The 24,764-nt window shown below is 36.6% G+C and overlaps 3 protein-coding genes across 3 annotated transcripts; 1 reads left to right on the top strand and 2 right to left on the bottom strand.

Moving 5' to 3' along the window:
- Nucleotides 1–159: 159 nt before the first annotated feature.
- Nucleotides 160–9,383, top strand: LOC104210076 (mitochondrial-processing peptidase subunit alpha). The gene is made up of 13 exons (XM_009758879.2): nucleotides 160–344; nucleotides 1,664–1,900; nucleotides 2,003–2,299; nucleotides 2,382–2,549; nucleotides 2,658–2,825; nucleotides 2,994–3,074; nucleotides 4,132–4,198; nucleotides 6,472–6,569; nucleotides 7,541–7,613; nucleotides 7,818–7,888; nucleotides 7,989–8,038; nucleotides 8,732–8,844; nucleotides 9,128–9,383. Exons 1-13 carry the CDS (start codon nucleotides 306–308, stop codon nucleotides 9,178–9,180), a joined length of 1,515 nt encoding a protein of 504 aa, XP_009757181.1. The 5' UTR covers nucleotides 160–305; the 3' UTR covers nucleotides 9,181–9,383.
- Nucleotides 9,384–10,987: 1,604 nt separating this feature from the next.
- On the bottom strand, nucleotides 10,988–14,825 carry LOC104210075 (phosphatidylglycerophosphate phosphatase PTPMT2). Its single transcript, XM_009758878.2, has 6 exons — nucleotides 14,404–14,825; nucleotides 13,199–13,321; nucleotides 12,337–12,430; nucleotides 12,182–12,264; nucleotides 11,747–11,836; nucleotides 10,988–11,659 (listed from the first exon to the last, which is right to left on the bottom strand). The coding sequence occupies exons 1-6, from the start codon at nucleotides 14,608–14,610 to the stop codon at nucleotides 11,405–11,407; spliced, it is 852 nt and encodes a 283-aa protein (XP_009757180.1). The 5' UTR covers nucleotides 14,611–14,825; the 3' UTR covers nucleotides 10,988–11,404.
- A 1,968-nt stretch (nucleotides 14,826–16,793) lies between these two features.
- Nucleotides 16,794–20,855, bottom strand: LOC104210073 (uncharacterized). Its single transcript, XM_009758877.2, has 2 exons — nucleotides 20,162–20,855; nucleotides 16,794–18,127 (listed from the first exon to the last, which is right to left on the bottom strand). Exons 1-2 carry the CDS (start codon nucleotides 20,758–20,760, stop codon nucleotides 17,467–17,469), a joined length of 1,260 nt encoding a protein of 419 aa, XP_009757179.1. The 5' UTR covers nucleotides 20,761–20,855; the 3' UTR covers nucleotides 16,794–17,466.
- Between the last annotated feature and the right edge of the window lie 3,909 nt (nucleotides 20,856–24,764).

The raw sequence follows: 24,764 nt of genomic DNA, 5'->3' as shown, positions 1-24,764 counted from the left end.
AAAATTTAATAAATACTGGCTAAAGATAAATATATTTTAAAAGAGTAAAGATATCTCTAATTAGTGGCTAACTGTGCACTTCCGCGAAATAGCACATGTAAAATAGGCTATCGGGTGCAATACCTCATTTAATAGTGAAGAGCCCATTGGGTTACATTCGCAAACGTTGTCCAATTCCACTGCCCAAGAAACAAATTTAGCTCTTCTTCTCCGCAGCTTTCATCAACTGAAACTATAATTGAAAATTCTACAGAAACCGCATTTTTTCTCATCTTTTGGGAGTTCTCAGATCATCACAGTCAATCATGTACAGAATCGCATCTTCTCGCCTCAGCTCTCTTAAGGTCACCCCTACCCCCCCCCCCCCAAATATAAAATTATTATATAAAAATTTGTTCATAAAAACTGTATGTCAATGAAAAGGTAAATCTTTTTAGGGTAATAGTTTTCTTGTGCAATTTTTAAGGTAAAAAATTACTGAATAGGTTCTGCGTATATTGTACTCGTTCTTTTTAATAAAAATAAATGTTTTTTTTTAGATTGTTGGATCTCTGGATCTGATATTAGGTCAGTTTTTATCTGCGTTCTGTTGCTTGATTAATCTATTTGTATGGATTTGTTATTGTATTGACTTTTTATTCATGTATGTTAGGTTGGATTTCATTTCTCTGTTTTGCTTCTTTGGATTACAGCTGGGAATTTACTGTACTGCTCTGGGATATACAAAAAGATATCATTTTATGGGTGAAATTGGAATTTTGAAAAGAATTTGGGGGGCGTTTATGAATTAATAGTCTAATAGAGGGAAATTGATAAAAAAAGATCAAGTTTTTATGCTCTCTAAATAGCTCAAATTAGACTATGGTATAGTCTTAGAAGTTATAACGTGGTGCTGGTTTTAGCTTTGTCTTTTGGATAACTAGAGTATATAAGGGAGGGGCGCTCCCATCTGCCTAAGTCTTGGTGGACAGTATTACCCGGTATCCGTATTGGTGGGAGGTAACACGTCCTCGATGGAATAGTCGAGGTGGACGTACCTCGCCTAGACACCACTGTCATTAAAGAAGAAGAATTAATTAATAAGGGAGAGGCACTCCCATTTGCCTAAGTCTTGGTGGGCAGTATTACTTGGTATTCATACTGGTGGGAGAAAACAAGTACCTGATGGAATAGTCGAGGTGCACGCAGCTGGCCTAGACACCACCGTCATTTAGACATAATAAGGGAGGGGTGCTCCAGTGGAAAGTGTTGGGGTTGGAGGGTAACACACTTCGTGTGAGCCCCTCATCCTTCCCCATGTGGTGAGGGATCAAATCCCACCAATGTAATATTCCCCTCCCCGTCCCCCTAAATAGTAATGATTTTTTTTACTAAAACAGAGAGCGCCTTCCAGCCCCCACCTCCAACCTTTGGGTCGGGGGTTCGAGTCACCAACCAAGGGAGTAAAAGTGGGGAAGGATCACTGTTGACTCTTGGGTATATGGGTTGGGTGTAGTATAGATGATGGTTACCATATTCATTAGTAATTAAAAAAGAAAAGAAAGTTGGAGTTGGATTCATACTTTCTCTTTGATTGCTTTTTGATGTAAGGTTTTGCTATCAGCTTCATGAAAATATAACCAATAGTTTGCACATGTTCTGAATGTTTAAAAGCATTTTGTAGGCACGTCAAGTCAACAGGGTCTTGACAAGATTTTCAAGTTCAGCTGCTGTTGCAACCAAGCCATCTGGGGGGCTTTTTAGTTGGCTAACTGGTGAAAAGTCAAGTCAACAGCCTCCTTTGGACTTCCCCCTCAATGATGTTAAACTCTCAACACCATTACCTGATTATGTTGAACCTGGAAAGACCCAGATAACAACTCTCGCCAATGGTCTCAAAGTGGCCTCTGAAACATCAGTGGTATGAGCTACTCTATATTCTTTTTTTTTATATGTATAATCGAATGAATGTTGGATTATCTTTCCTGCAATTTCTAATAATGGTTCTGATTTATTGATCCAGAACCCTGCTGCCTCAATCGGCCTATATGTTGACTGTGGCTCTATTTACGAGACACCAGCTTCATATGGAGCCACACACCTTTTGGAACGCATGGCCTTCAAAAGCACATTGAACAGGAGCCACTTGCGTATTGTACGAGAAATTGAAGCAATTGGTGGTAATGTAACAGCTTCAGCCTCACGAGAGCATATGATCTACACTTACGATGCTTTGAAAACTTATGTACCACAAATGGTGGAGATGCTTGTTGACTGTGTTAGAAATCCTGCATTCCTGGATTGGGAAGTTACCGAACAGGTCTTTCTCTTCTCTGTCATCTTGGTGTTTCCTTGAAACGGCTATCAAACTATTTTTGTGAGAATAATATTCTCCTTTGCAGCTTGAGAAGGTTAAAGCTGAGATTAGTGAGTACTCCAAAAATCCTCAACACTTGCTTTTGGAGGCAGTTCACTCTGCCGGTTACGCTGGTCCATACGGGAATTCTCTGATGGCCACAGAAGCTACAATAAACAGGTTGAATAGCACAGTGCTGGAGGAGTTTGTAGCTGTGAGTGTTAAAACCCAGATCTCCTTCCGCTGAACATCCTGTATCCACTTTTTATCGAGTACTTTTGCGGAGAATGTTTCTTTTTTAAACTGGTTTTCCTTCTTACAGGAGAATTATACTGCTCCTCGGATGGTTCTTGCTGCATCTGGTGTTGAACATGGAGAATTGTTAAAAATTGCAGAACCTCTTCTGTCTGATTTACCTAAGGTGGCTACTTCTGAGGTGCCGAAACCTGTGTATGTCGGAGGAGATTACCGCCGTCAAGGTGATGCAGAGGTGTGTCTCTGATATGTCTCTTTTATTCCCTCTCTCTCTCTCTCCCTCCCCCTCTCTCTCTCTCGCCCTCCCTTCCTCCCTCCCTCCCTCTCTCTTTCTCTCCCCTCCCTCTTTACATACGTGTTGAGTTATGTGTCTAACATTTTCCTATGCCCCCTCTGACCCCAGATGACCCATTTTGCCCTTGCTTTTGAAGTTCCTGGTGGCTGGATGTCTGAAAAGGAGTCAATGACTTTAACAGTTCTTCAGGTACTTAAGTTTCAATTAAACTGTTGACTCTTTACTGTTTGGATTGCAAGATTTTCGTTTAGTTTGTTTGTGGAGTCTTGTCATATTTTGGTAATATTCAGTTTGTTTAGAGGTGTCAGTCAAAGTGGTATTGTTTTTTAACAGTTGGTTTATTGACCCTTTAAGGAGTAGGATTGGTCATTAGAGCTTATAAATAACATTCTAATGCTAACAAGATAATATCTGATTCAACATTTTTTTGCTTCTTAAGATTGAGTAATGCAATTCCAGCCGTAAACCAAGAAGAGATTCCTTTTTTTTTCTCCCCTTCCTTTAATTTCCATTGAGTTTCTAGTATCTTCTAAGCTTAAATCTTATCAAGTCATACCCATTTGTAAAATCCCCCTTAGCACAACAACCACCTCTCATTTCGTGCTATTTTACTTTCAGCCCTATAAAATGCGGCTTATCTTTTCCTTATCGATTACTGGCGGAAAACTTCACGTATATTTGAAATCTATTAATATACTCTCATAAATTTCGACAAACTTGTAGGGAATGTATTCATGAATGTCTCCATTCATCAATCTGAAAAAGAGAATTTATGCTCATATGTTAGTCTGTGCTTGGAAGAAGATTACTTGGTATTACACATTTAATCAGGAACTAAGGAATTTAATTAGTTACATGTATAATGAATTAGAAGATTAGAAAAACTTGCTTTTTTTATGCTTTGATAGTTTAGAACATTGACAAGAGGGGTTGCTCTGATGGTAAGCAACCTCCACTTCCAACCAAGAGGTTGTGAGTTCGAGTCTCCCCAAGAGCAAGGTGGGAAGTTCTTGGAGGGAAGGATGCCGAGGGTCTATTGGAAACAACCTCTCTATCCAGGGTAAGGGTAAGGTCTGCGTACACACTACCCTCCCCAGACCCCACTAAGTGGGATTATATTGGGTTGTTGTTATTATTGTTGTTGATAGTTTAGAACATTCCTCTGATTTTGCTGTCTGATTTTCCTTGTTTGTCTGTGGTGGGATGTGGTTTTGGAGTGGAAATATTAATTTTGAGGATTTAACAGATGCTTATGGGAGGAGGTGGATCTTTCTCAGCTGGAGGTCCTGGAAAAGGGATGTACTCAAGATTATGTAAGCTTTTATCATATATTTTACTTTTCTTGTATAATTTCAATATTTCATAAATGATAGCTCCAATAAGGGTCTATCGGAAACAACCACTCTTCCTTCATATGGTAGAGGTAATGTCTGCGTAGATACTACCCTCCCTAGACCCCAATAAGGCTCTTCAAAACTTGAAATACATATCATACAGCTTCAAGCTATCCAAAAGTTCTGCCCAAATGAAAGAGCTCTTTCAAGCTCCAGATTGACTTCTCGATGCTCTCAAAAGCCCCCCAATTTTTGTGTTCCTATCGACTGAAAACACAGAGTAGATTCACTTAGATAGCGTTTGGACCTAGATTTGATTGAAACTTGAAAACAGAGTTTTTTGAAGTTGCGTTGACAAATAATTTTTGAAAGTTGAAGTTATGTTTGGACATGCATTTTATTTGAAGAAAAGTTGAAGTTTTGTGAGTGGAAAAAAAATTAACGTAAAAACTGGTTTGAAATTTTTTGATTTTTTTTCTTTCTAAAACATGATCATATTTCATAAACAAACAATGATTTCAATTTTTATTTTTGAAAAAATGAAGCCAAAATCTATGGCCAAACGGGAGCTTAATCACTTCCAAGTTTTCTTTCTACTTCGTCCAAATACAACCAGATCGAAGTTAACATGCTGCTGTATGCAATTTGTGGCTTCTATGGAACTAAAAAATGTACACTTTGTCCAAAGACAACCCTGTAATCTTCGTCAATCATAATGTTCACCTTATATTGGCAGACGATTGACGACTTGGATTTTGGCACTGCTGATTTCACCAAAACTTCTTTTTTGGGATCATTGAGAGCCTTTCAGTTCGACGGCCATCTTCAGCTCTATATTCAACTTTTTGAAGACACCAACATTCCTGGCTACTTCTCCGTAGTCCCATCATGATTTAGAGAAGATCTCATTCTCTGAGTTCCATCCCTTTTTTGCCTTTTCAATTCAGTTTTCTGGCCTTTCTTTGGTGCTACTGTTGTCGTCTTCCCCTTGTTGTCCTTCCATTCTTTAGTTTTTTTCTCTCAAAAGAGATGTCAAGTAATTTCCCGAACATAACCCAGACCGAGTGATGAATCTCTGCATCAATTGCAAGCGAGTCTCAATTCACAAGTCTCCCTTTGATTGCAAGTTGTTCACAGTTCACTCTAAATGTCGCTGTCAACTGAGCAACAATGTCCTCTTGAATACTTATAAGAAAAATATAAAATAAAATACTGTCCTCATAAGCACACCTGCATTAGGTAGGGGTAAGGTCTGCGTACAAACTACCCTCCCTAGACCCCACCTGTTGGGATCAAATTGGGTTTGTTGTTGTTGTTACTGTCCTCATAAGCACTATCGTGTAGGCCAGGTGACATTGCTGCAACTCCTTTTTGTCCTCTAGCGGCAGAATTGTTGGCCTTTCTTTGGTGCTACTGTTATCGTCTTCCCCCTATTGTCCTTCCCATCCCTTCGTTTTTTTCCTCATAAACTTCAAAAGAGATGTCAAGAAATTCCCGAACATTTTCTGAACCCAGTCCGAGTGATGAATCTCTGCATCAATTGCAAGTTAGTCTCAATTCACAAGTCTCCCTTCTATTGCAAGTGGTCCGTAGTTCATACTAAATGTTGCTGTCAACTGAGCAACAATGTACTTATAAAAAATTATCAAATAAAATACTGTCCTCATGAACACTATCCTGTAGGCCAGGTGACCTCCTGCTGCAACTCCTTTCTGTCCCAAGGGTTTGTATTCTCCTCCCCCCCCCCCCCACCCACCCCCAAAAAAAAAAAAAAACAACCCACATCCTCCATCAATTCATTGTCATTGTGTTTATTTTGGCTGGTTCCTTCTGTCAAGATACCACTGCAACATGGTTCCTCAAAAGTTTCTGAGACCGACACCTCAAAGGTGGCATCGTCTCCCTTGTTTACACTATTGTGTTTGTCCATCTTTAAAATTGTCAGAAAGATGGATTGGGACTCCATTGTGTCTTCTTCTTATGGAGTCTTGTCGACATAGTCTGTGCTGTTTCCATAGACAAGCGTGTTTCCATTTGCTTAAACAAAGGATGCATATCCAATAGGCAATCACAAGTTGTTAAATTATACTCAATTGTTTGGCAATATTTTGATAATCAGATGGATATATACTGGTTTACTATTCTGCCCAAAAATTGAGAGTTGTATTTTTACTCGCCTAGTGATGGAAATGTGATTTTCTCCTAATTTTCATATTCACGTGCTTATTTGATTTTTCCACAATGATGAGCAGATCTTCGTGTCTTGAATCAGTACCCTCAGATTCAAGCATTCTCTGCATTCAGCAGCATTTATAATGACACCGGATTATTTGGAATTCAAGCAACTACGGTAAACACCTATGTAGATGCTCTCATTATTGCTTATCTATCCCGATCTTTGTTTCATGCAAAGATGCAATGCTGTCAATTCCTATGCATTCTTCATAGTAAATGTTTAATCTGGTAATTTAAGGTTGTTTCTCTCTCTTAGACATCAATTTCATTCAGATCCTTTTCCTTCTTTTCCCCTCCTAGCTTTCAGGATAGGGTAGTATTTTCATTTGAATTATGTCGTCATTATGTGTGACTTGATATTTCCAGGTCTTAATGTGACTAACTACATTCTATGCCCAATACATATCTGTGTTGCTAGGTTCTGTCTCTTTAATTTGACCAACTACATCCAGTGTCTAGTACATGTTGACGGGCGAAAAGAGGTTTTTTCTTTCGAAAGTTCATTTTTCTTGTCAAGAGTCTCTTTTTGGTTTATTTACCAAACAATACTTTTTATTTAAGTTCCAGTTTTCTCTACCAAAAGCGACATGAACCACTTGAGACTGTTCTGCGAGAAATGTTTCTTCACGATTAATAAGAAACCGTCAACTGAAAATGTAGGTTAGGGGTCTAGATTGCTGAAAATCAGTCTTCGGAGTGAACATTGTGCCTCTGGTCTAAATTGTCTTTTAAGTGTGAGCTAACTAGAAGTGCGTTTGAGACACTGGATATAGAAGTGTCATGGTCTTACACCAGGAATGCGCAGGCATAGGGTTTTCCAAACTATGTTCATATTACCCAAAAGTGCAGATATTGACAGGGTTATCCTTCATAGCTGTTTTATTGCTATCAGGTAGCTGTTTCCTCCACGATTTAACTGGACCATACTGCACACATAAATTTTGTTTTGTGAAAATGAATTGAACCCTTGATTCTCTATTGTTTTGCTATGTGGGTGACTTGGTGATTCATGTTATGTTACTTCTGCATGAAATAGTGACTTCTAAACTGTAAATCTTTCTTTCTTTTGGGTGTTTGTGTTATCAGACCTCTGATTTTGGGCCACAAGCTGTTGATTTAGCAGTTAAGGAGCTTATCGCAATAGCAAACCCTGGAGAAGGTTTGAATTATAATTCTGAACTTTTACTTTGCTTTCCCTGAATCTCTGTTAAGTTTTCTACCTAATTTTCTTACCTCTGAGAGGAAGGATTGTACTTCTTTCAAGTTAAAGAACTCTACTGATGTATCAATGCATTTATTCCATCTCCATTTTCCTGTTACTGATTGTTATTTGGTGGCCTTTGCTTCTACTCGTTTCATGCAGTTGATCAGGTACAGCTAGACCGAGCTAAACAGTCAACAAAGTCTGCCATTCTGATGAATTTGGAATCTCGGGTATGTAACACTAGCACAGACTCCTAGATTGCTTTGGCTTGTATTTGCAGGACGTATTGTTGTAAAATATATGTGCTTACTGCTGATGTCTGACTTGTAGATGGTTGCATCAGAAGATATTGGCAGACAACTTTTGACATATGGAGAGAGGTAAACACTTGTTTCTAATGTTTACTTTGCTGACTTAATTATTTAAAGAAATTTGCTGTTTTGGATCGAGTTCTCTTGAAGTCTTTTTGCAGTTGTCAATGTTATGTTATGTTGAATCTGAGAAACTGATGCTGCCTAATAAATAGATTGGACGGTGTACCTTGATCCTTCCATTGAACAGGCTAAGCAAAAAATCTCCCATCCCATTATATCCCTTTCAAGAAAATCTGAGGGAACTTGTTTGTTTTCTATATATTGAAAAATTCAACATCCATACAGAGAGCCATTTTTCCTTGGGTTGGGAGGTTTTCAGATGGCCTGATTATTTATTATTATAATCAAAGATGAGTTGTGTTTGACTGTAAGAGACCAAAATGATTACTAGTTTTATTTAGTTTGTTACCAAGATAAGATTTAATGTATTCCTCCCCTCGTCCCAAAAATGATTTTTTTGAGAGATATAGACCAACTTTCTTTCTATGCGCATCCAATGAAGCGACTTCTGTAAAGTGAGACGTAGAAATTTCATGTATCATTTTGAGTAGGATGTGAAGTACTTAGGTTTTTTCACTTTCCGTTATATTTTTTCTCCCCGTGATCTATGATCATTGCACCTCTCACCCAATTGTTTAGTGGAAATCGACGAGAGTTAGTACTTAAGTTTTTCTATGCCTATTGCTTCTGGATCCTCAGGAAACCAGTGGAGCATTTCTTGAAAGCTATTGATGCAGTTTCAGCAAAGGATATTGCTTCCGTTGCACAGAAGCTAATTTCGTCGCCTCTGACCATGGCATCCTACGGAGATGGTAAATCCTTTTTCAGTTATTAGTTTTCTTTGAATCTTTGAAGGGAGCCTTGGCGTAACTGGTAAAGTTGCTGCCATGTGACTAGGAGGTCACGGGTTCGAGCCGTGGAAACAGCCTCTTGCAGAAATGCAGGGTAAGGCTGCGTAGGACCCCTGTGGTCCGGCCCTTCGCCGGACCCCGCGCATAGCGGGAGCTAGTGCACCGGGCTGCCCTTTAGTTTTCTTTGAATCTTTATTTGATCCTTTTTCTCCTTTGGTTTGCTCATTTTACTTCAAAATCGCAGTTCTTTCCCTCCCGAGTTACGATGCAGTCAGCAACAGGTTCCATTCCAAATAAAACATTTTCAACTACAAAGTACGATCAAGATTTTCGTGCTATTATTTTTTTAGCTATTTCTAAATTTTAGCGTGCGGCGGTAATTTGTGAAAAATAAAGGAGGTTACATACTATAGATAAATCAGCTCTGTCAAGCTTTGATAAGCAGCATTTTGGCACATGATTTTTGTGTATAAAGTAAGTAATTTATTCAGCTTTCTTCAGTGTTTGACTACATGATATTAGAGATATTACTGCTGCATGTTTTGAAATGCTAACAAGGATTCATAGTATCTCATTTTTGGATATAGAATTCTAGACAACAAAGGGTGTAGCATTATATGTTCGGACTAATTATATGGTTGCACTCATTTCACCTTTGAATTTATATAATATACTATATCATTTTTACATATAGAATTATAAATTACCAAATATAAGAATTCTATTAAAGCCATCTCTTTAAAGATTATTAAACTAATTTTCTTAAATAAGAAAAGTAAACCATCATGTCACGTTTAATATAAAAGACGACAAATAGTATGATCCATGTTTTGGTTTTACAAATTAATTTTTCTAGATGATTGGGAGAAAATCAGTTGAAAAAGATGGGGGGGGGGGGGGGGGGAATTGCATACGAGAACTACAATAATATACCACCTGTATAAAGATAACAACTTAGTATAACAACAAGAATGGTATAACGCGGCGCGAATTCGGATATAGTCGGGTTACAATGTGGACACCGGATGGGAAACCAAGAAAAAAGAAAGAAGAAACAAAAATCTGAGAAGGTTCAGAAAAGATGCAATGTTTCGTTTTGACCCACGCAGGATTATAAAATAAGATACTGTTCTTATACTAATTGATCGACTGGTCAAAATAATTTTGGTGTCGCAAAATAAAGAGAAAAAATTAGTTGACATAGCCACTTTTAACCCCGACTATTAGAGTTTAACCTTTATTTAAAAAAGCTATTAGCATTTAGCCATTCCTTTCACACGGAAAAATATTTGGATAAAAGTACCCCTACCTAAAGCATGGAACAAGCAATCGTTGCTGGATTTCAGTGCTTTGACAAGTAGAATTCCAACATATTATAGTGGAGTTCGAAAATACCCTATACGTGAAACCCCAATATCATATGCTAGAATTTAGAGGTTTTTTTATATTCTTTCTTTTAGATTTCACTTGTATTTTTTGTGTAAAAAGAAAAGAAAGTGTCAAATGGAATTTTTTGGTACCCTCTTGGTAACTTAATATTGAAATCACCTTATTACCCACCTTAGCTTTTAAGTATAGTGATAAAGATTTGGAACTGGACAGCAGAGTTCATTTACTAATATATAGATTATAATAAAAATATATTACTTAATAGTATTCATGTGAATGTTAGAAAAGAATTATACTCACGGATAAGAATACACGCACAACAAAGTAGTACTAACAAAGATAAAAAAATATCGAACAGCTATTTTATTTGAGTCTAGGACACAGTTTAAGGTGATGTGTTGAATGGATTGTGAACTAGGACACCAGATGGAACAATTTCATTATAAAATCTTCCTACTCCATACGACAACAATAACAACAACAATAATAATAATAAGTATTCCTTTTTTTTTTGGATTTATCTATGTGTCATACTATACTTTTTTCTTTTAGCTCCGGGAATACAACTTCTGAACTAAGCTTCCGCTATGCGCGGGGTCCGGGAAGGGACGGACCACAAGGGTCTATCATACGCAGCCTTACCCTGCATTTATGCAAGATGTTGTTTCCATGACTCGAACCTATGACCTCCTGATCACATGTCAACAACTTCTGAACATAAAGGTTAAACGTTATGCATTTACATGTCTGATAAACAACACGCCAATGAATGATGTCCACACATTTTCACAATTGGGCTTTGTTGCTGATCATCTGTTTCTCTTCCTAATTAGAAATGATACAACAAAGGTATTACTGTTTGCTAGTAGTGTGCTTAATCCTCTCTCAGAATAAGTCTGTATTCAAGCCCTTTCTTATGGGAAGAGTATAATTATGCAATATTTACAAATGAACACAGAAGTCATACTCTGTACATGTTTACACAATGTTGAAGGACTCTTCAACTGTTTTTTTCTATTCATAATCCCTTGATGTTCACTCTGAAGCACAGATTCAAAGATATAAGACTCTTTCTGACCTTATTTAAGCAGTGGTCTTCTGTACAAGGTAGCTGCTGCTGATGAGTTTGCGATTAGAAGGCACGTGCCTCGGTCAGTTGCCTGGTAACAGGTCCACAACCATCTGATGCTTTCAAGGATGCAAAGAGGCAGGATAATCTAGCTATCATCGGCTGTGTTCTTGCTATTCGAGGCACAAGGGCCAGTTCCTTACCGCGACTATCATCAGAAGAACTATGATAGCCTTCGAGATCTGCTTTAGTGATCAATACAGCATCACCAGAGAGCGCAGAAGATGCCACTCTTTGCTGCTTGAATTCTTGAACAGCCTGTTTAATGTAGATATATTAACGTGCAGATAAATATCCTATGTTGCACCAATGGAGCAGGTAATTAACTCAAAGATTCTTGTTTACCTTCCATTGAGAAGGAGCCAATAAAACTCGAGGTCTTCTGGAGCGGACGAATTCAAGGGCAGCACGAGGAGTCATGTGCTTATATTCCACCTAAATTAGTGAATGTATCAACCTTTTACACAATCCAAAGATCGCTAAAAGTTTTGGAAGTAAAATTACTCCCTCGGTCCCATTTTATGTGATGCTTTGACTAGACACGGGGTTTAAGAAAGAAGGAAAAACTCTAGAAACTTCTGGTCTAAAATAAGTCATAGATATTTGCGTGGCTATAAATCAGCTTATTAAGGGTAAAATGGGAAATTTAAAGTCAAGTTATTTCTTAATATAGAAAGGCATCGTTGATATATTAAGACAGAGGGAGTACTAAATTAGCTTGCCTGGAAAGCATTATCCACACAGAAAACAAATGGCTTTATATTAGGTAAAGGAACCTACCAAATAGCAAAGCACAACGGTTGTGCTCCTTCCCCTTCCGGCTTTGCAATGTACATACGTAGTCTGGCCAATGGACGCATTCCCTGCAACAGAGAAGCAAAGAAGTGAGGAAGGGCCACAGTATAACATAGAAGACATAAACGACAATCACTCACTGTGAATAAAATCTACTGCTCGATTTATATCCACGAAAGAGGGTGCAAAAAGATAATCTCTGGTAGGAATAACGAGATGGTCTATCCCATGGGCCTGAAATCACAGAGGTAAAGAGATGTAAATACACCTAAAGAAATAAAACTATGAATAATGACAACTCTTTTGACTTTTTCCCTCAACAAAGCAAGTCCTCTACATGCTTCAACTGGAAACACATTTATGCGACCCATTATCAACTATACCAAATTAAGTTGGAAAAGAAAGAATCAAACAAATTGCAAAGGTTATCATTGAATTTCTCGGAGATGTCGACCTCTACAGTGCAATGTAGGTTCAGGAATGGGAGGAAGGAAAGAAGCTGCTTCATCTCTTTGTGTAACACAACAAGAAGGTGGTGGAACCCTCGGTGGATACTGGGATATCAGAAGAGAGAAACACTTACTGATTGATACTGAACGAGATCAGAAAAGCCTCAAGGATAGAAATTCTTACTATCTACCAATAGAGGATGCATCTAAATGTCATTATGGATATTCAGAGCAACTCCCTGAAGATTGTATCGTGTCATTGGCAACAAAGAATGCTTCTTTTTTGGGGCAAATAACACAATACTAACTTCAGACTTCAGACTAAAAACAAAAAATGATAACTTGCAATATGCACACACAAACTATAACAAAAATGCTCCATAGCAATTCATAACTGAGCTATATAAGAAACGAACCCTAGCCTTAAAGCTTAAAGGACAATGTACCAGTTATATAAGGAGTATCGATAGCTATCCAATTAAAGATACTTGATTACAAATTACAATAATCAAATACAGAAAAATGGATGATATTCTATAGAGATATCACTCACATGGTACAATGATGATGGTACCAAAGTTTCATAAGGTTCATTCAGTGTTATTACACCACCAACGCCAAGCTGCTTCAACCGAGGGACATCCGAGGGAAATGGAACTGCTCCAAGGAGGAGAAACTGGATAAACCAAGAAACAAAGTCACAAATGCATACAACCTTAACATACTAAGCTTAGAATATTCTTTTTTGGGGGGTCGGGAGCAGGGGGAGGCAACGTCCTTACTTCTTCAGAGTTGCGAAGGGCAAACAACTAAAAACTAGGAAGAGACATTCAGCATGACTTGTCATATTACAAGCTTCAACAGTCTTATTACACATTAAACTTCTCGTTTAATTTTTAATGAGAAGCTTTTAAAGTCAAACAAATGTTACGTTTAAGACCACAAACTTCAGAAGTCTTACTACACATTAAACTTTTCATTTTATCCTAAATGAGAAGCTTTTATAGTCACACAAATATTATGTTTAAAGCCTTAATACACATTAAACTTCTCATTTTTATCCTTAATGAGAACTATTTTTAGACACCAATATTAAGTTTAAGACCTTCCATATTAAACTTTTCATTGTACTCTTAATGAGAAGTATTTATAGTTATACAAATATTATGTTTAAAACTGACCACAAGCTTCAAAAGCCTTACAGCCTCACAAATGTTAACGACATATCTAAAACCACAAGTTTATTTCAAAAAGTATTCCTTTTTTTCTTAAATCCTGTTTGCAAGAGTCAACCTATGTCATATAGATTATCTCACTCTGTTCCATTTTAAGTGATGGACTTTTTGTTTATCTGTACCAACTTGAATGATACTACATCTGTCTCAAATTATATGTCGTGTTTCTCTTTTACGCACCCTTTAAGAAACATTAATGAGGGGTTTTAGACTGTTTTATATATGGTCTTAAGCTATGATCTCTTATGATCTCTATTCGTCGTGCTATCTCCATTTTCAATAGCAGTTACTATTAAGGGTAAAATAGGAAAAATATAATTTATTTTATATTTAACTTCTAAAATGACAAATAATTTATGATTAACTATTTCTAGAAATCACAGACATATAGTTTGAGATGGGGAGTAACTCACAAGATAACATATTTAAAATCATAAATTTCAACTTTTTAGTTTTTTCTTAAACTCTGTGCAGAGCAAACTATGTCACATATATTGTAACGAAGCGCAGGAAGAAGTTAAACCTGATCAATTTGATCCCACCATCTGAACTCCGATTGAATTTTGTTGCGGAAAACATTGTATAAAAGGGTCGGGTAAAAAAGGATCCGAGCCCCGGCTCCGACCAACGCTCTTTTAGCATCAACACCAACAACAATCAACCGTTTCTCAGTATTTACACAATTGCCATCACTTTCCATTAACGACTCATCCAAATCCACTATCTTCATTTCCACTAATAAACTGATCAGAACAGCTAAAGATCAAACACTAAATTGATCAAATCGAAAACTTGTGGGGTAATTTGGTGATTATTGGAAATAGAGGAATCGAGAAGAGAGAGTTGTACGGATCATTGATCGTGTTTTTTGAGAAGAAAAAGGATCAAAGAGCAGGCGATAGTCAAAAGTGTGGAAAAGAAGAGACAGTGGAAAATTGATAATTTAGCCCTGGAATTAAGGATATTTACAGAAATAGACAGATTAGGAACTGTCACGTGACTTGCATGTGACTATGAGGAATTGACAGGTAGATAGATAAGAGAAGTAAAATTAATTTTTAAGAGAATTAAGAATAATATCCTTATTATCAGAGTAATTTTATTTTGTGTCTCACACAACTTACATTAGTTGTGTGAGGGCTCTTTGTGTAAGTTGTGTGAGGGCTCTTTTTATCTCACATATTTGTGGACTCATATCTTACACATCTGGGTCCACAAAATTCTGGGACCACACAGTTGTGAGACAAAAAAGAGGCCTCACACAACTATTGTCGGTTGTGTGAGACGCAAAATAAATTTTTTCTTATTATCATGAGAAACTTGCGGCCATTATTTGTGGCCAATGGGTCAAGTCAAAGTCTTGGAACACCTTGGTTTGTGTGTAGACCGAAATGGTCTAGCGAAGCCGGTCAACGGTAGCCTAAGATAAAGTCAAAATTATGAGAAGGGCGCGAGAAGTTTTGTGCAAGATGAGGTCGCTTTGCTTCGTAGACAAAGCTCGTTCCGTACTTTACTTACGATAGAGCTGCACAGGTAGTTCCGGTAAGAGAGAAAGTTTAATTGATAAGGGCATTCTTTGAATGGAGGAATTGCTTTGGCCAAATCTTCCAATCTTTTTACAATTACAGTTCACTACACCGGCTCCTTTAAAGGCCGGCGGTCTCGAGTTAACTTTTTGTTAATTTTTGGGATTTTAATAAAAATCAAAGTTTTATTAGTTGGAATTGATTTTTATAATTTTATTGACTTATTTATGAGTTGTTAATAGGGCAAGAAAAGAGATCAAATTCATCAGTATTTTTTCATTATAAGTAGTTAATAGGAGAATAGGAAAAATTAAATTCATTTGTATTGACCGCAAGATATGCATATCATGTTATTCTATTACACATGTTCTTTTAGTTATTTCTTTCAGATCACACGAATCAATTAGTATAAATTTTTAAAACTTAAATAAATATTATTATAATATGTGTGTGATGTATGAAATAAAATATAAATTTGAGTTCAAGTTGGAAAAGAAGAAGCTTTTGGGCCTAAATGGCCTAAACTGTTGTCAGATAAGCTCAATACATAGTACAAAAACGAAAGTAAAAATAACGTTGTATAATCGCTTTTAAAATAATAGTTGAAAAATATATTTTTTGTATATATTTATATTTTTGTATGTTATACACAAAAAATATATAAATTTTATACATTTTTTCAGCTACCAATAAGCCGTGGGCTAAAAGTGAGGTTTGCCAAATAAATTGTTAGCGGGTTACAACTTACATTGTCGGGCACAACAAACTTACAAACGGATCTTGACACTTGATGGAGCATTACATACATCTGAAGACAACGAGAACAAAAACAAAAATAATCATAATAATTGAAAACAATGAGTAGCTCAATTTTCAAATATAAATCAAAATATTAAAGCATGTACATAATTAATCTTAAGGGGGTCAGTAAAATATCATCCCATATATTTGGGTCAACCTAATATGCAGATATCAAAACTTTAGATAAATATCTCTACAAACAAAACAATGGAAAAGCGAAATCGGAAATAAAAGACTTTTTTTTGCCAAATGTACATAGGCTCTTCTTATTTGTTTATTATTTCAATTTCGCCTAAGAAGTTAGACGTATATCTTCGCTTGCTAGAAAGAGAACGAATTTATTTGTAGACCGGGACTTCAATCACTCACCAGCTCCCCTATAATTAGATCACCAACTTCCTTAATCTTTCGACATTGGACAATGTCAACCTAGATATATGAAATTTCTTGCTTCTAATAATATTATGAAAATTTCTAATGATAATAATTCATATTAGGTTGACAACCTCTGAAAAAAGAAATAATCAAAAATAAAAGGGGTGGAGTGGAGGAATACAGCATTAGGAGACAAGAGAGCACAACCAGCTTGAAAATTATGATGAATATATTAAAAGAATGAACAAATCTTAAGGAACAAATCAATAATTTGTTTATACATGTTTATATCTGTAATAAAAAAAAAATATACAAAATCAACATGGCCGAAAAGTGACCAAAAAAAAGAAAAGAGAAGAGTAACCCCAAACTATAACAGAAACCAGTCACCTTAAGAACCTGAGCCTGCAAAAGGAGAGTTGATTTCCAAAGAGGATTATAAAAAACAAAGAATGTTTTCTTTCTGAAAAAGAATAATAAATATATAGTATGTGTTGTAAATTATGTTGTTCGGATCCTCCAAACTGCTGTCAGGTATGTCCAAGATCCTCCAAAAGTAATGCCTCTTTTGAGGATTCGACATGCGTGTAGCGACATTTTGAAGGATCGAAGCAACATAGGTTAAAAATCAGCTATAGGGAGAAAAAGGGTATCTTTCATGCTCAAACCAGGGTATTTTTTTGGTCATCACTGCAAGTGAATAAAAGAATATATAGTAGGGTTGAGTCGAGGGTTTATCGGAAACAGTCTCTCTACCTTCACAAGATAGGGGTAAGGCTGCGTATACACTACCCTCCCCAAACCCCACTCGTGGGATTACAACGGGGTTGTTGTTGTTGTTGTTGTTGTTGTTGTATAGTAGGGAGAGCTTTGTTATCCAAGTTTTAGAAGTATGATTCTTGATCATCATGGCAAAGTTCCTTCCTAAGTTTTCGAGAGAAAAGCCTACAAGCATCCATACTAAGATCAATGGCAGCCGAAAGCGAGATAAATAAAGCAGCATCAGCCATAGATTTAACATGTTGCACCCCAACTTGAATCGTCGGAACACTAGTCTTGCCTTCACCTTCCACAGTTGACACCATCACAAATCCGCGAATTGGCGAATTTGAGCTCAGTACAGAGTCTTTTACTGTATTGTCAATGCAAAATTGTCCACCTTTTTTCATGCTCATTGTGCCTTCAGCTATTGGTATAGCAGCACTAGTAAGGCCAGTATCAGTAACAAGTTCAAATTTGTAACCAAGTCCATCAACTGGTCCTCTTTCTCTCCACGCCTCGAGTCGACCCCATGGCTTCCAGCTACTAACAGAGGCGCCATTAGGCCGCAGGATGAGCCATGCACCGGCGTTTGATCGCGAAACACGATCAGAACCCGGAGATGGTACAAATGGTGTGATCATTGATGCTGCTGCAACAGCAGATCCTGAAAGGTCATAGATTATTATCATCCACCCTTTTCTTTCCCTTCCTGTTCTGTCCTTTTCTCCAGAAAATGTCCTCATCCAACCTCTATTGTTTAAGTTAAAATCAGATGGGAGAGATCTGTACAGACACAAATGAGGGAAAACATCAGCTTAGGGGCCACTTATGAACAAAATAAATAACTAGAACAATAAATTTAAGAGTTTAATTTCTGCGCAACAACAGAGTGAAAAAAAGGGTAGCCCGGTGCGCGAAGCATCCCGCGTTAACGCATCAATAGATGATTCCATGGCTCACGCGGAAATAACTGAGTGGCAGTGAATAATTTCTTTATTCCATTAGATTAAGATGACAATATGACATGTAACAACAGGTAGGAGCGGAGCTACAACTGATGATGGCAGAGGCAAACTCAGGCTTTGAAGGTGGCGGGGCACATGAGTAGACTGCTCAACCAGTGCCCCATCAAACTTTTGATCATAAGGCTTCTAAGCAAAATATATGAGTGTTTTCAACATATAAATACATATATACCCATAATTTGGGCTGAGGTTAACAGGGTCAGGTGACCACTCTACTGCATAGACGAAGGATGTTCACTATTTCTGTATTCCATCAGATTAAGATGGCATTTAACAACAGACAGAGACAGAGCTACAGTCTATGAAAGATGGTCAGTTGAACAGTCAAATATTACTCTTTAGTTTTTACATATATATTAAATCTTTGATACCCTTTATGAAATTCTTGGCTTTGCAATTGATACAACAGGCGACTCGACAGTAAGGTAGGTAACTTGTTACTTATAACAGGTTAAAATACATTGATAGTAATTTTTTTTTATAAAAAATGTCAGTCTATATAATAAATCCATAAATTGATGCTAAAATAAATGGTGGATCCAAACTAAACAGATAGTCAAAGAAGAATATTAACCAGTTGATAAAGAATTTGGAACCAAATCTTTACACATGGGAAGGGAATCAGTGGTAGTTGCCAATAACAGTTGATGCAGGTTAACTTTTGTCTGTTGATTAAACTAAATCTGCTGACTGTGAATTATCTAATCTCTATTCCAAAACTTAATAAAAAGTTAATTGGTTGGACCGACAATGTGCTCTATAATATAAGGGAATAAAATCCTAAGATATCTTTAATCAACTTTATAATATTTCTACATGCCAAGGGTCAAGACAAAACCTAATAAAGAATTGTCCATTAATAATAACATAATTAAGCAAGTGATTAGTAAATGAGATGATTAATATAGCAAACAGTTGTACAAACGACAAGAGGAAGTCATGGTGTAGATCTAATTGGTATAAGCCTCACCAAAATAAAAAAATAAAAACTATACAGTACAATTTCAACAAACAGTTTAGGTGATTAACTTCTATACACTGCAACAAAAACAATAACATACACTATATAGTCGTACAAGTGGAGTCTGAGGAGAGTAGTGTGTATGCAGACTTTACCCCTACCTCATAAAAATGGAGAGACTATTTCGGATAGACTCTCAGCTCAAAATAAATATAATTTCTATACACTGACATTATAAAAAATGTTAAACTATAGATAAATGCAGGTAACTAACTATTTTAAGTAACTTCTCAAAATACTATCATCAAATTATAGGTATTAAGGTAAAATATGCACTGCATTTATTATTTTGGGACATGCAAAGTTTTTTGTGGACAAGTAAAAATAAATGGATGAAGTAATTTTTATACACATAATTTTTACTTTATAAATGACCTAATTATAAAATATTTTTACACTAGTAAGTAGAACTTAAACTCTAATACTACAAGTAAGAGAAAGTAAGGAGTTTAACTAGATTGAGTAAAAGACCTTTTCATTATCACATCAATTAAAGATAAACGGCATATAACTGTTCATAATATGTGAAATTAGTAACGTGAAAATGATTAACTTATAACTGGCAATAAGAACCGAAAAAAACTACACTAGTATACTTTAACGTATTATAACAAGTAATCTGCCTTATTTTCAGGTTAATTTTCACTTTCTAACAATTGTAATTATTTTTCAAGTATCTTAAGCCCCTAAAAAATAAATATAAAAATTCTTTAATACTATAAGTTAAGTTAAATCCAGCAAAAAGTGCGTAGTGTTGAAACGAAGACTTACCGTGAACGATTATTCCGATCAGCACTAAACTTGCAGCTAAAAACCGGCTGACTTCTATTCCCCTGAACCTGAAAAACCACCGGGCTACACTCCGGTTCACCACCAAACTGAAAGACAAACCGCGGGTCCGGTTCAGCTCGAACCACCAAATGCAACATTGCCCCCGGTTTTTCTCCCGCAGCTAACTTCATCCACCCGTTCTGGAACACACGCGCCTCCGAATTGGTCCCACTCAAATCAACACTCACCTGAACAGAACCAATCAACTTCCCCGAACTAACCCCGCACGTGTGACCCATACGTCCAGTAAAAACAGACACGTGTAAAGTAACTGGTTTGGCAGACAGACGGCGGAGAGCGACGGCGTCGAGGTGGAAACCGGCGTCGACGGCGGAGGAGTCTGGGGGAGTGGGGTCAGTGGATGCGGGGGAGAGGGGCAGAACGGTAATTTGGGAAGGGAAGCTTTTGAGCTTGAGTTTTGCGTAACTGGGAGTTGTGGATGGGTGGATTACGTGATGACCAGATGGTTTAGTTGCTGCTAATGGCAGTTTAAGAGCTAATGATTCGATTATTAAACGAACAAAAGGAGATGGATCCATTGTAATTAACTTGTTTTCTTGTTTAATTTTGTTTCTTTGGTTTGGTGAACAGAAGTTTGAGGAGAGGAATGGATGAAAATGGCAATAGTAGTATGGAGCTTGGGAAACATTTATAATTTCTGCAGTGGATGCATGTAAAGTTATATATTTGCTAACACCCCCCCCCCCACTCTCACCCCTGGCTTCTTGTTGTATCTAAATTTTTTCTTTAATTTTTAAGTTAAGTTGATTAAAATTATTTGTAATCGTATATATCGTCTACTATTAGCCACGATATATTTTCATATCACAACGTACTCTACTTGGGTCGTTTGGTATGATTGACAAACAAAAATAATTCTAGGATAAAAATTTATAATTGTTAATACTAAGAAATAATACTCGGATAATTAATCACAACATAAATTAACTCAGTATAATTAATTTTATTATAATTAATCTCAGTATGACATATTTTCAGACCAAACGACCCCTTACGGTACTATTAACAAGTCTCAAACTTTTGTTTTATTATACCCCCTCTGTTTAATTTGAATTATGCGAAACTTATTTAACTGAGTTTGAGTTTCAATATGTCAATAATATTTACGTGGTTATAAAATTTTAGAAATTTGGAGTATTAACTATAAAATGCAAAGTTTAAATATTATTTTCAAATTTAAAAAGAGATTATTCTTTTCTGAACATACAAAAATTCGGTCATATAAGTTGGAATTGATGAAGTTATATTTTTAATATTTTTAAAGTGATTGATTAGTATTTCTGTGGTAAATATTTACTTGCACCCAGTATTTACATCAAATATTATAAAGTGATAGAAGTTTATACTGCAAATGCCTTCATGTATTTAATTAGCCAAAGTTATAGAGCTTAATTGAACTTTCAGACTCCAAAAACAACATGTCTTGATTTCACTTTATTTATCTTTGCTTGTATTTAACCGGAATAATCTTGGAAAATATTGACCATTAATTTTAAATTTTGATTGCAGCAGCTTCTAGTTATAATATAAAGTACAAATTAGAAATCTGAGCACCAAACGAATCGGTGCATTATGAGGATCATGAATATTTTTCCTATAATACCAATAATTAAAAGTAAATTAATGTTTTCTCAACCAATATAAGCTTATTTAAGATACAATAATTAAAATTGAATGTGTTATTAGAGATTCTTCCAAATTTAATGATTATATAGCAACTGCGCAAGTATCTAGTGAATATATGGAATATTTCTTCATAGGCATTTGATTTTTGACTAAATAATTTATCCCCTCAAATTAATAATGGCTAATGATTAATTTTCTCTAAAGTCTCAACGATTCTCCACCTAAAAAAACAGTTGGTAAACATAGAATTAGGATATTGGGCATTATTTTAAAAATGCACAGCAGTTCAATCATTATTTTTGCACAAAAAACTTAATGACATTTGAATAACTCAGTGCACAAATTTTCCTTAGTCGTACAAGAACAATATATGAAGATGTTTGTACTCAAGTACTTACTAAGTACTTATCCTTAATTTCTTATACCTTAAGCTTAGGGGTCTAATTATATTATCTTAAACTTAAAGATCTAATTGGCATTTGAATAATTCATAGAGTGGCCATGAATACCATATGACCATAATTGTGGCGGCATTAAATAATATTACATTTGAAAAAAGAATTGCTGAAGTTTAAAAACAATATATATATCTCCACTTAAAATTTAATATTAACTTATTGTCACGACCTTGGTTCGCCCTCCGTGAACCATCGTGACGGCACCTAGTCTCTACGACTAGGTAAGCCTAAGATGCGGAAGATAAACCAAATTTGCGGAAGAAAATAATTTAAAACAAAAATAGAGTAATACAACAACGTTTAAAAGTGTCGCTCGACATATACAATACTAACTCTTAAAACCAATACACTTTTCCAAAACCCGGAAACTCATGAATCACAAACTACGAATATAATAAAAATGCTATAACTCCGGAATATCTACATCAACAGAAGAAAATAGAAGGACTATCACTATAAGATAGAATGGAAAGGGACTCCTCGGTCTGCGGACGCGACAGATATAGCTCGAAGTCTTTGGAACAGTCGCCTCGCCTCAAGGTGATAGGACTGAGTCAAAGTACCTGTATCTGCACATGAAAAACATGCGCAGAAAGGGCATGAGTACACCACAGCGGTACTCAGTAAGTGCCAAGCCTAACCTCGATCGGGTAGTAACGAGGAAGGTCAGGGCCATACAGAGGTTAAATAAAATATAAGGTATAACATTGTATAATAAGACAGTATAATTAAGTGCAACACTAAGAAATAACATAGAATAGAAAGAACAACAACAACTAGAACAGAGACAAAATAATCACGGAAAGGAAATACAACTCAACATAGAGATAACAACCGGGGTACCTTTCAGGATACCGTCCTGTAGTCCCAATTACATCTATCCAGTGGATCTCCCGGGATACCGTCCCGTAGTCCATCATATATATATATATATATCCAAAGGATCTCCGTATATATATATATATATATATATATCCGAAGGATCTCCCGAGGTCTCTTCTCGTAGTCTAACTATCAGTGCGCGGGGATCTACCGGAATCCCGATCCGTAGTCCCAAATATAAATATCCAGTATTGGGGGAATCTACCGGGTGCAGTCCCGTAGTTCCATATAACCGTGCAAGGGGATCTATCGGAATCCCACATTCGTAGTCCCAATTAGATAGACAAGGGGGATCTACCGGAATCCCACATCCGTAGTCCCAATGTAAATACACATCAACAACAGGAAAATATTCAGCAAATGTCAATTTCATATTAAGGCAAACAAGTAATTCTAGTCTAGCATGCTGCACAGAAATCAGGTAAAGCAGTTTGAGCAAATAAAGCAATTAAATCACTTAGACATGTTTTCCTACGCTAACAACAGGCTTAAAGTGCAAGTAATATAAACAGGGAAGGACATATACTAGTAATTACTTAATGAAAAAAGGATTTTCAACAATTAACACAAGTACGCACTCGTCACCTCACGTACAAGACATTTCAATTAACAATAATACCAAATCCTAAGGGGAAGGTCCCCCACACAAGGTTAGGCAAGCCACTTACCTCGAACCGGTTCAAAATCAACTCGAAACCACGTTCTTGCCACGAGTACTCAACTCCAAATGGACCAAATCTATTCAATTCAATTTCATAATGTAAATAACATTTTAAGTAACCTATTCTACAAAGAAATTCTAAGCTAATACGCGAAATTAGGTAAAATGGCAAAAATACCCCTCGGGCCCACGTCTCGGAATCAGGTAAAATTTACATTTCCAGAATCCTCACACTCTCACGAGTTCAGTCATACCAAATTACCAAAATCGGACCTCAAATGGTCTCTCATTTTATCATTCAAAGGTCTCTAATTAGTCAAACCCTAACCCCCAAATTTACCACTGATTTTCCTTAAATTTTCATGTTTATAATGATAAAATTCACCTCAATAATGAGTTTAGGTTCCAAGAATCTTACCTCCTCGAAGTTCCCTTGAATTCCCTCTCAAAAACCTCCCCAAAAGCTCACTTCCCGGATGAAAATGGTGAAAGAATAGCTCAAATTCGCGAAGGCAAATATTTATATGTTCTGCCCAGCAATCCCGCATCTGCGGTCCACCCATCGCATCTGCGATACCGCTTCTGCGGTTTGGGAACCACTTCTGCGGTTCTCACTTAAAGTTCCATCTCCGCACCTGCGACCCAGATGCTGCATCTGCGGTCCCGCAAGTGCGGTAATTCTATCGCTTCTGCGGTCCATGCTCAAATTCCTCTTAGCCGCTTCTTCGGCTCAACTCCGCATCTGCGGCCTACCAAACGCAGATGCGGTTATGACAGCAGCCCAAAGACTTCAGCTGCAATTTCCAACTTTCCAACTTCCCGTTAACAGCCCGAAATTATCCCGAGGCCCCCGGGACCTCAACCAAAAGCACAAACAAGTCAATACCCCTGTCCA

The sequence above is a fragment of the Nicotiana sylvestris genome, chromosome 6 (assembly GCF_000393655.2).
Source record: "Nicotiana sylvestris chromosome 6, ASM39365v2, whole genome shotgun sequence".
Classification (NCBI taxonomy): Eukaryota; Viridiplantae; Streptophyta; class Magnoliopsida; order Solanales; family Solanaceae; genus Nicotiana; species Nicotiana sylvestris.
The sequence above is the reverse complement of the archived record's forward strand: the minus strand, read 5'-3'. Positions and strand labels throughout refer to the sequence as shown.

Bases quoted from the DNA above. Each gene is read 5' to 3' on its own strand.
- LOC104210076 (XM_009758879.2), top strand. From the start codon at position 306: ATGTACAGAATCGCATCTTCTCGCCTCAGCTCTCTTAAG. The intron at 3,075-4,131 runs GTACTTAAGTTT...AGGATTTAACAG, and splicing joins TGACTTTAACAGTTCTTCAG to ATGCTTATGGGAGGAGGTGG. The intron at 8,039-8,731 runs GTAAACACTTGT...CTGGATCCTCAG, and splicing joins CTTTTGACATATGGAGAGAG to GAAACCAGTGGAGCATTTCT.
- LOC104210075 (XM_009758878.2), bottom strand. From the start codon at position 14,610: ATGAAGATAGTGGATTTGGATGAGTCGTTAATGGAAAGTGATGGCAAT. The intron at 12,431-13,198 runs GTGAGTGATATC...CTGTGATTTCAG, and splicing joins TACCATCATCATTGTACCAT to GCCCATGGGATAGACCATCT. The intron at 12,265-12,336 runs GTGAGTGATTGT...TCTCTGTTGCAG, and splicing joins AGCAGTAGATTTTATTCACA to GGAATGCGTCCATTGGCCAG.
- LOC104210073 (XM_009758877.2), bottom strand. From the start codon at position 20,760: ATGGATCCATCTCCTTTTGTTCGTTTAATAATCGAATCATTAGCTCTT. The intron at 18,128-20,161 runs GTAAGTCTTCGT...GTGTCTGTACAG, and splicing joins GATCGGAATAATCGTTCACG to ATCTCTCCCATCTGATTTTA.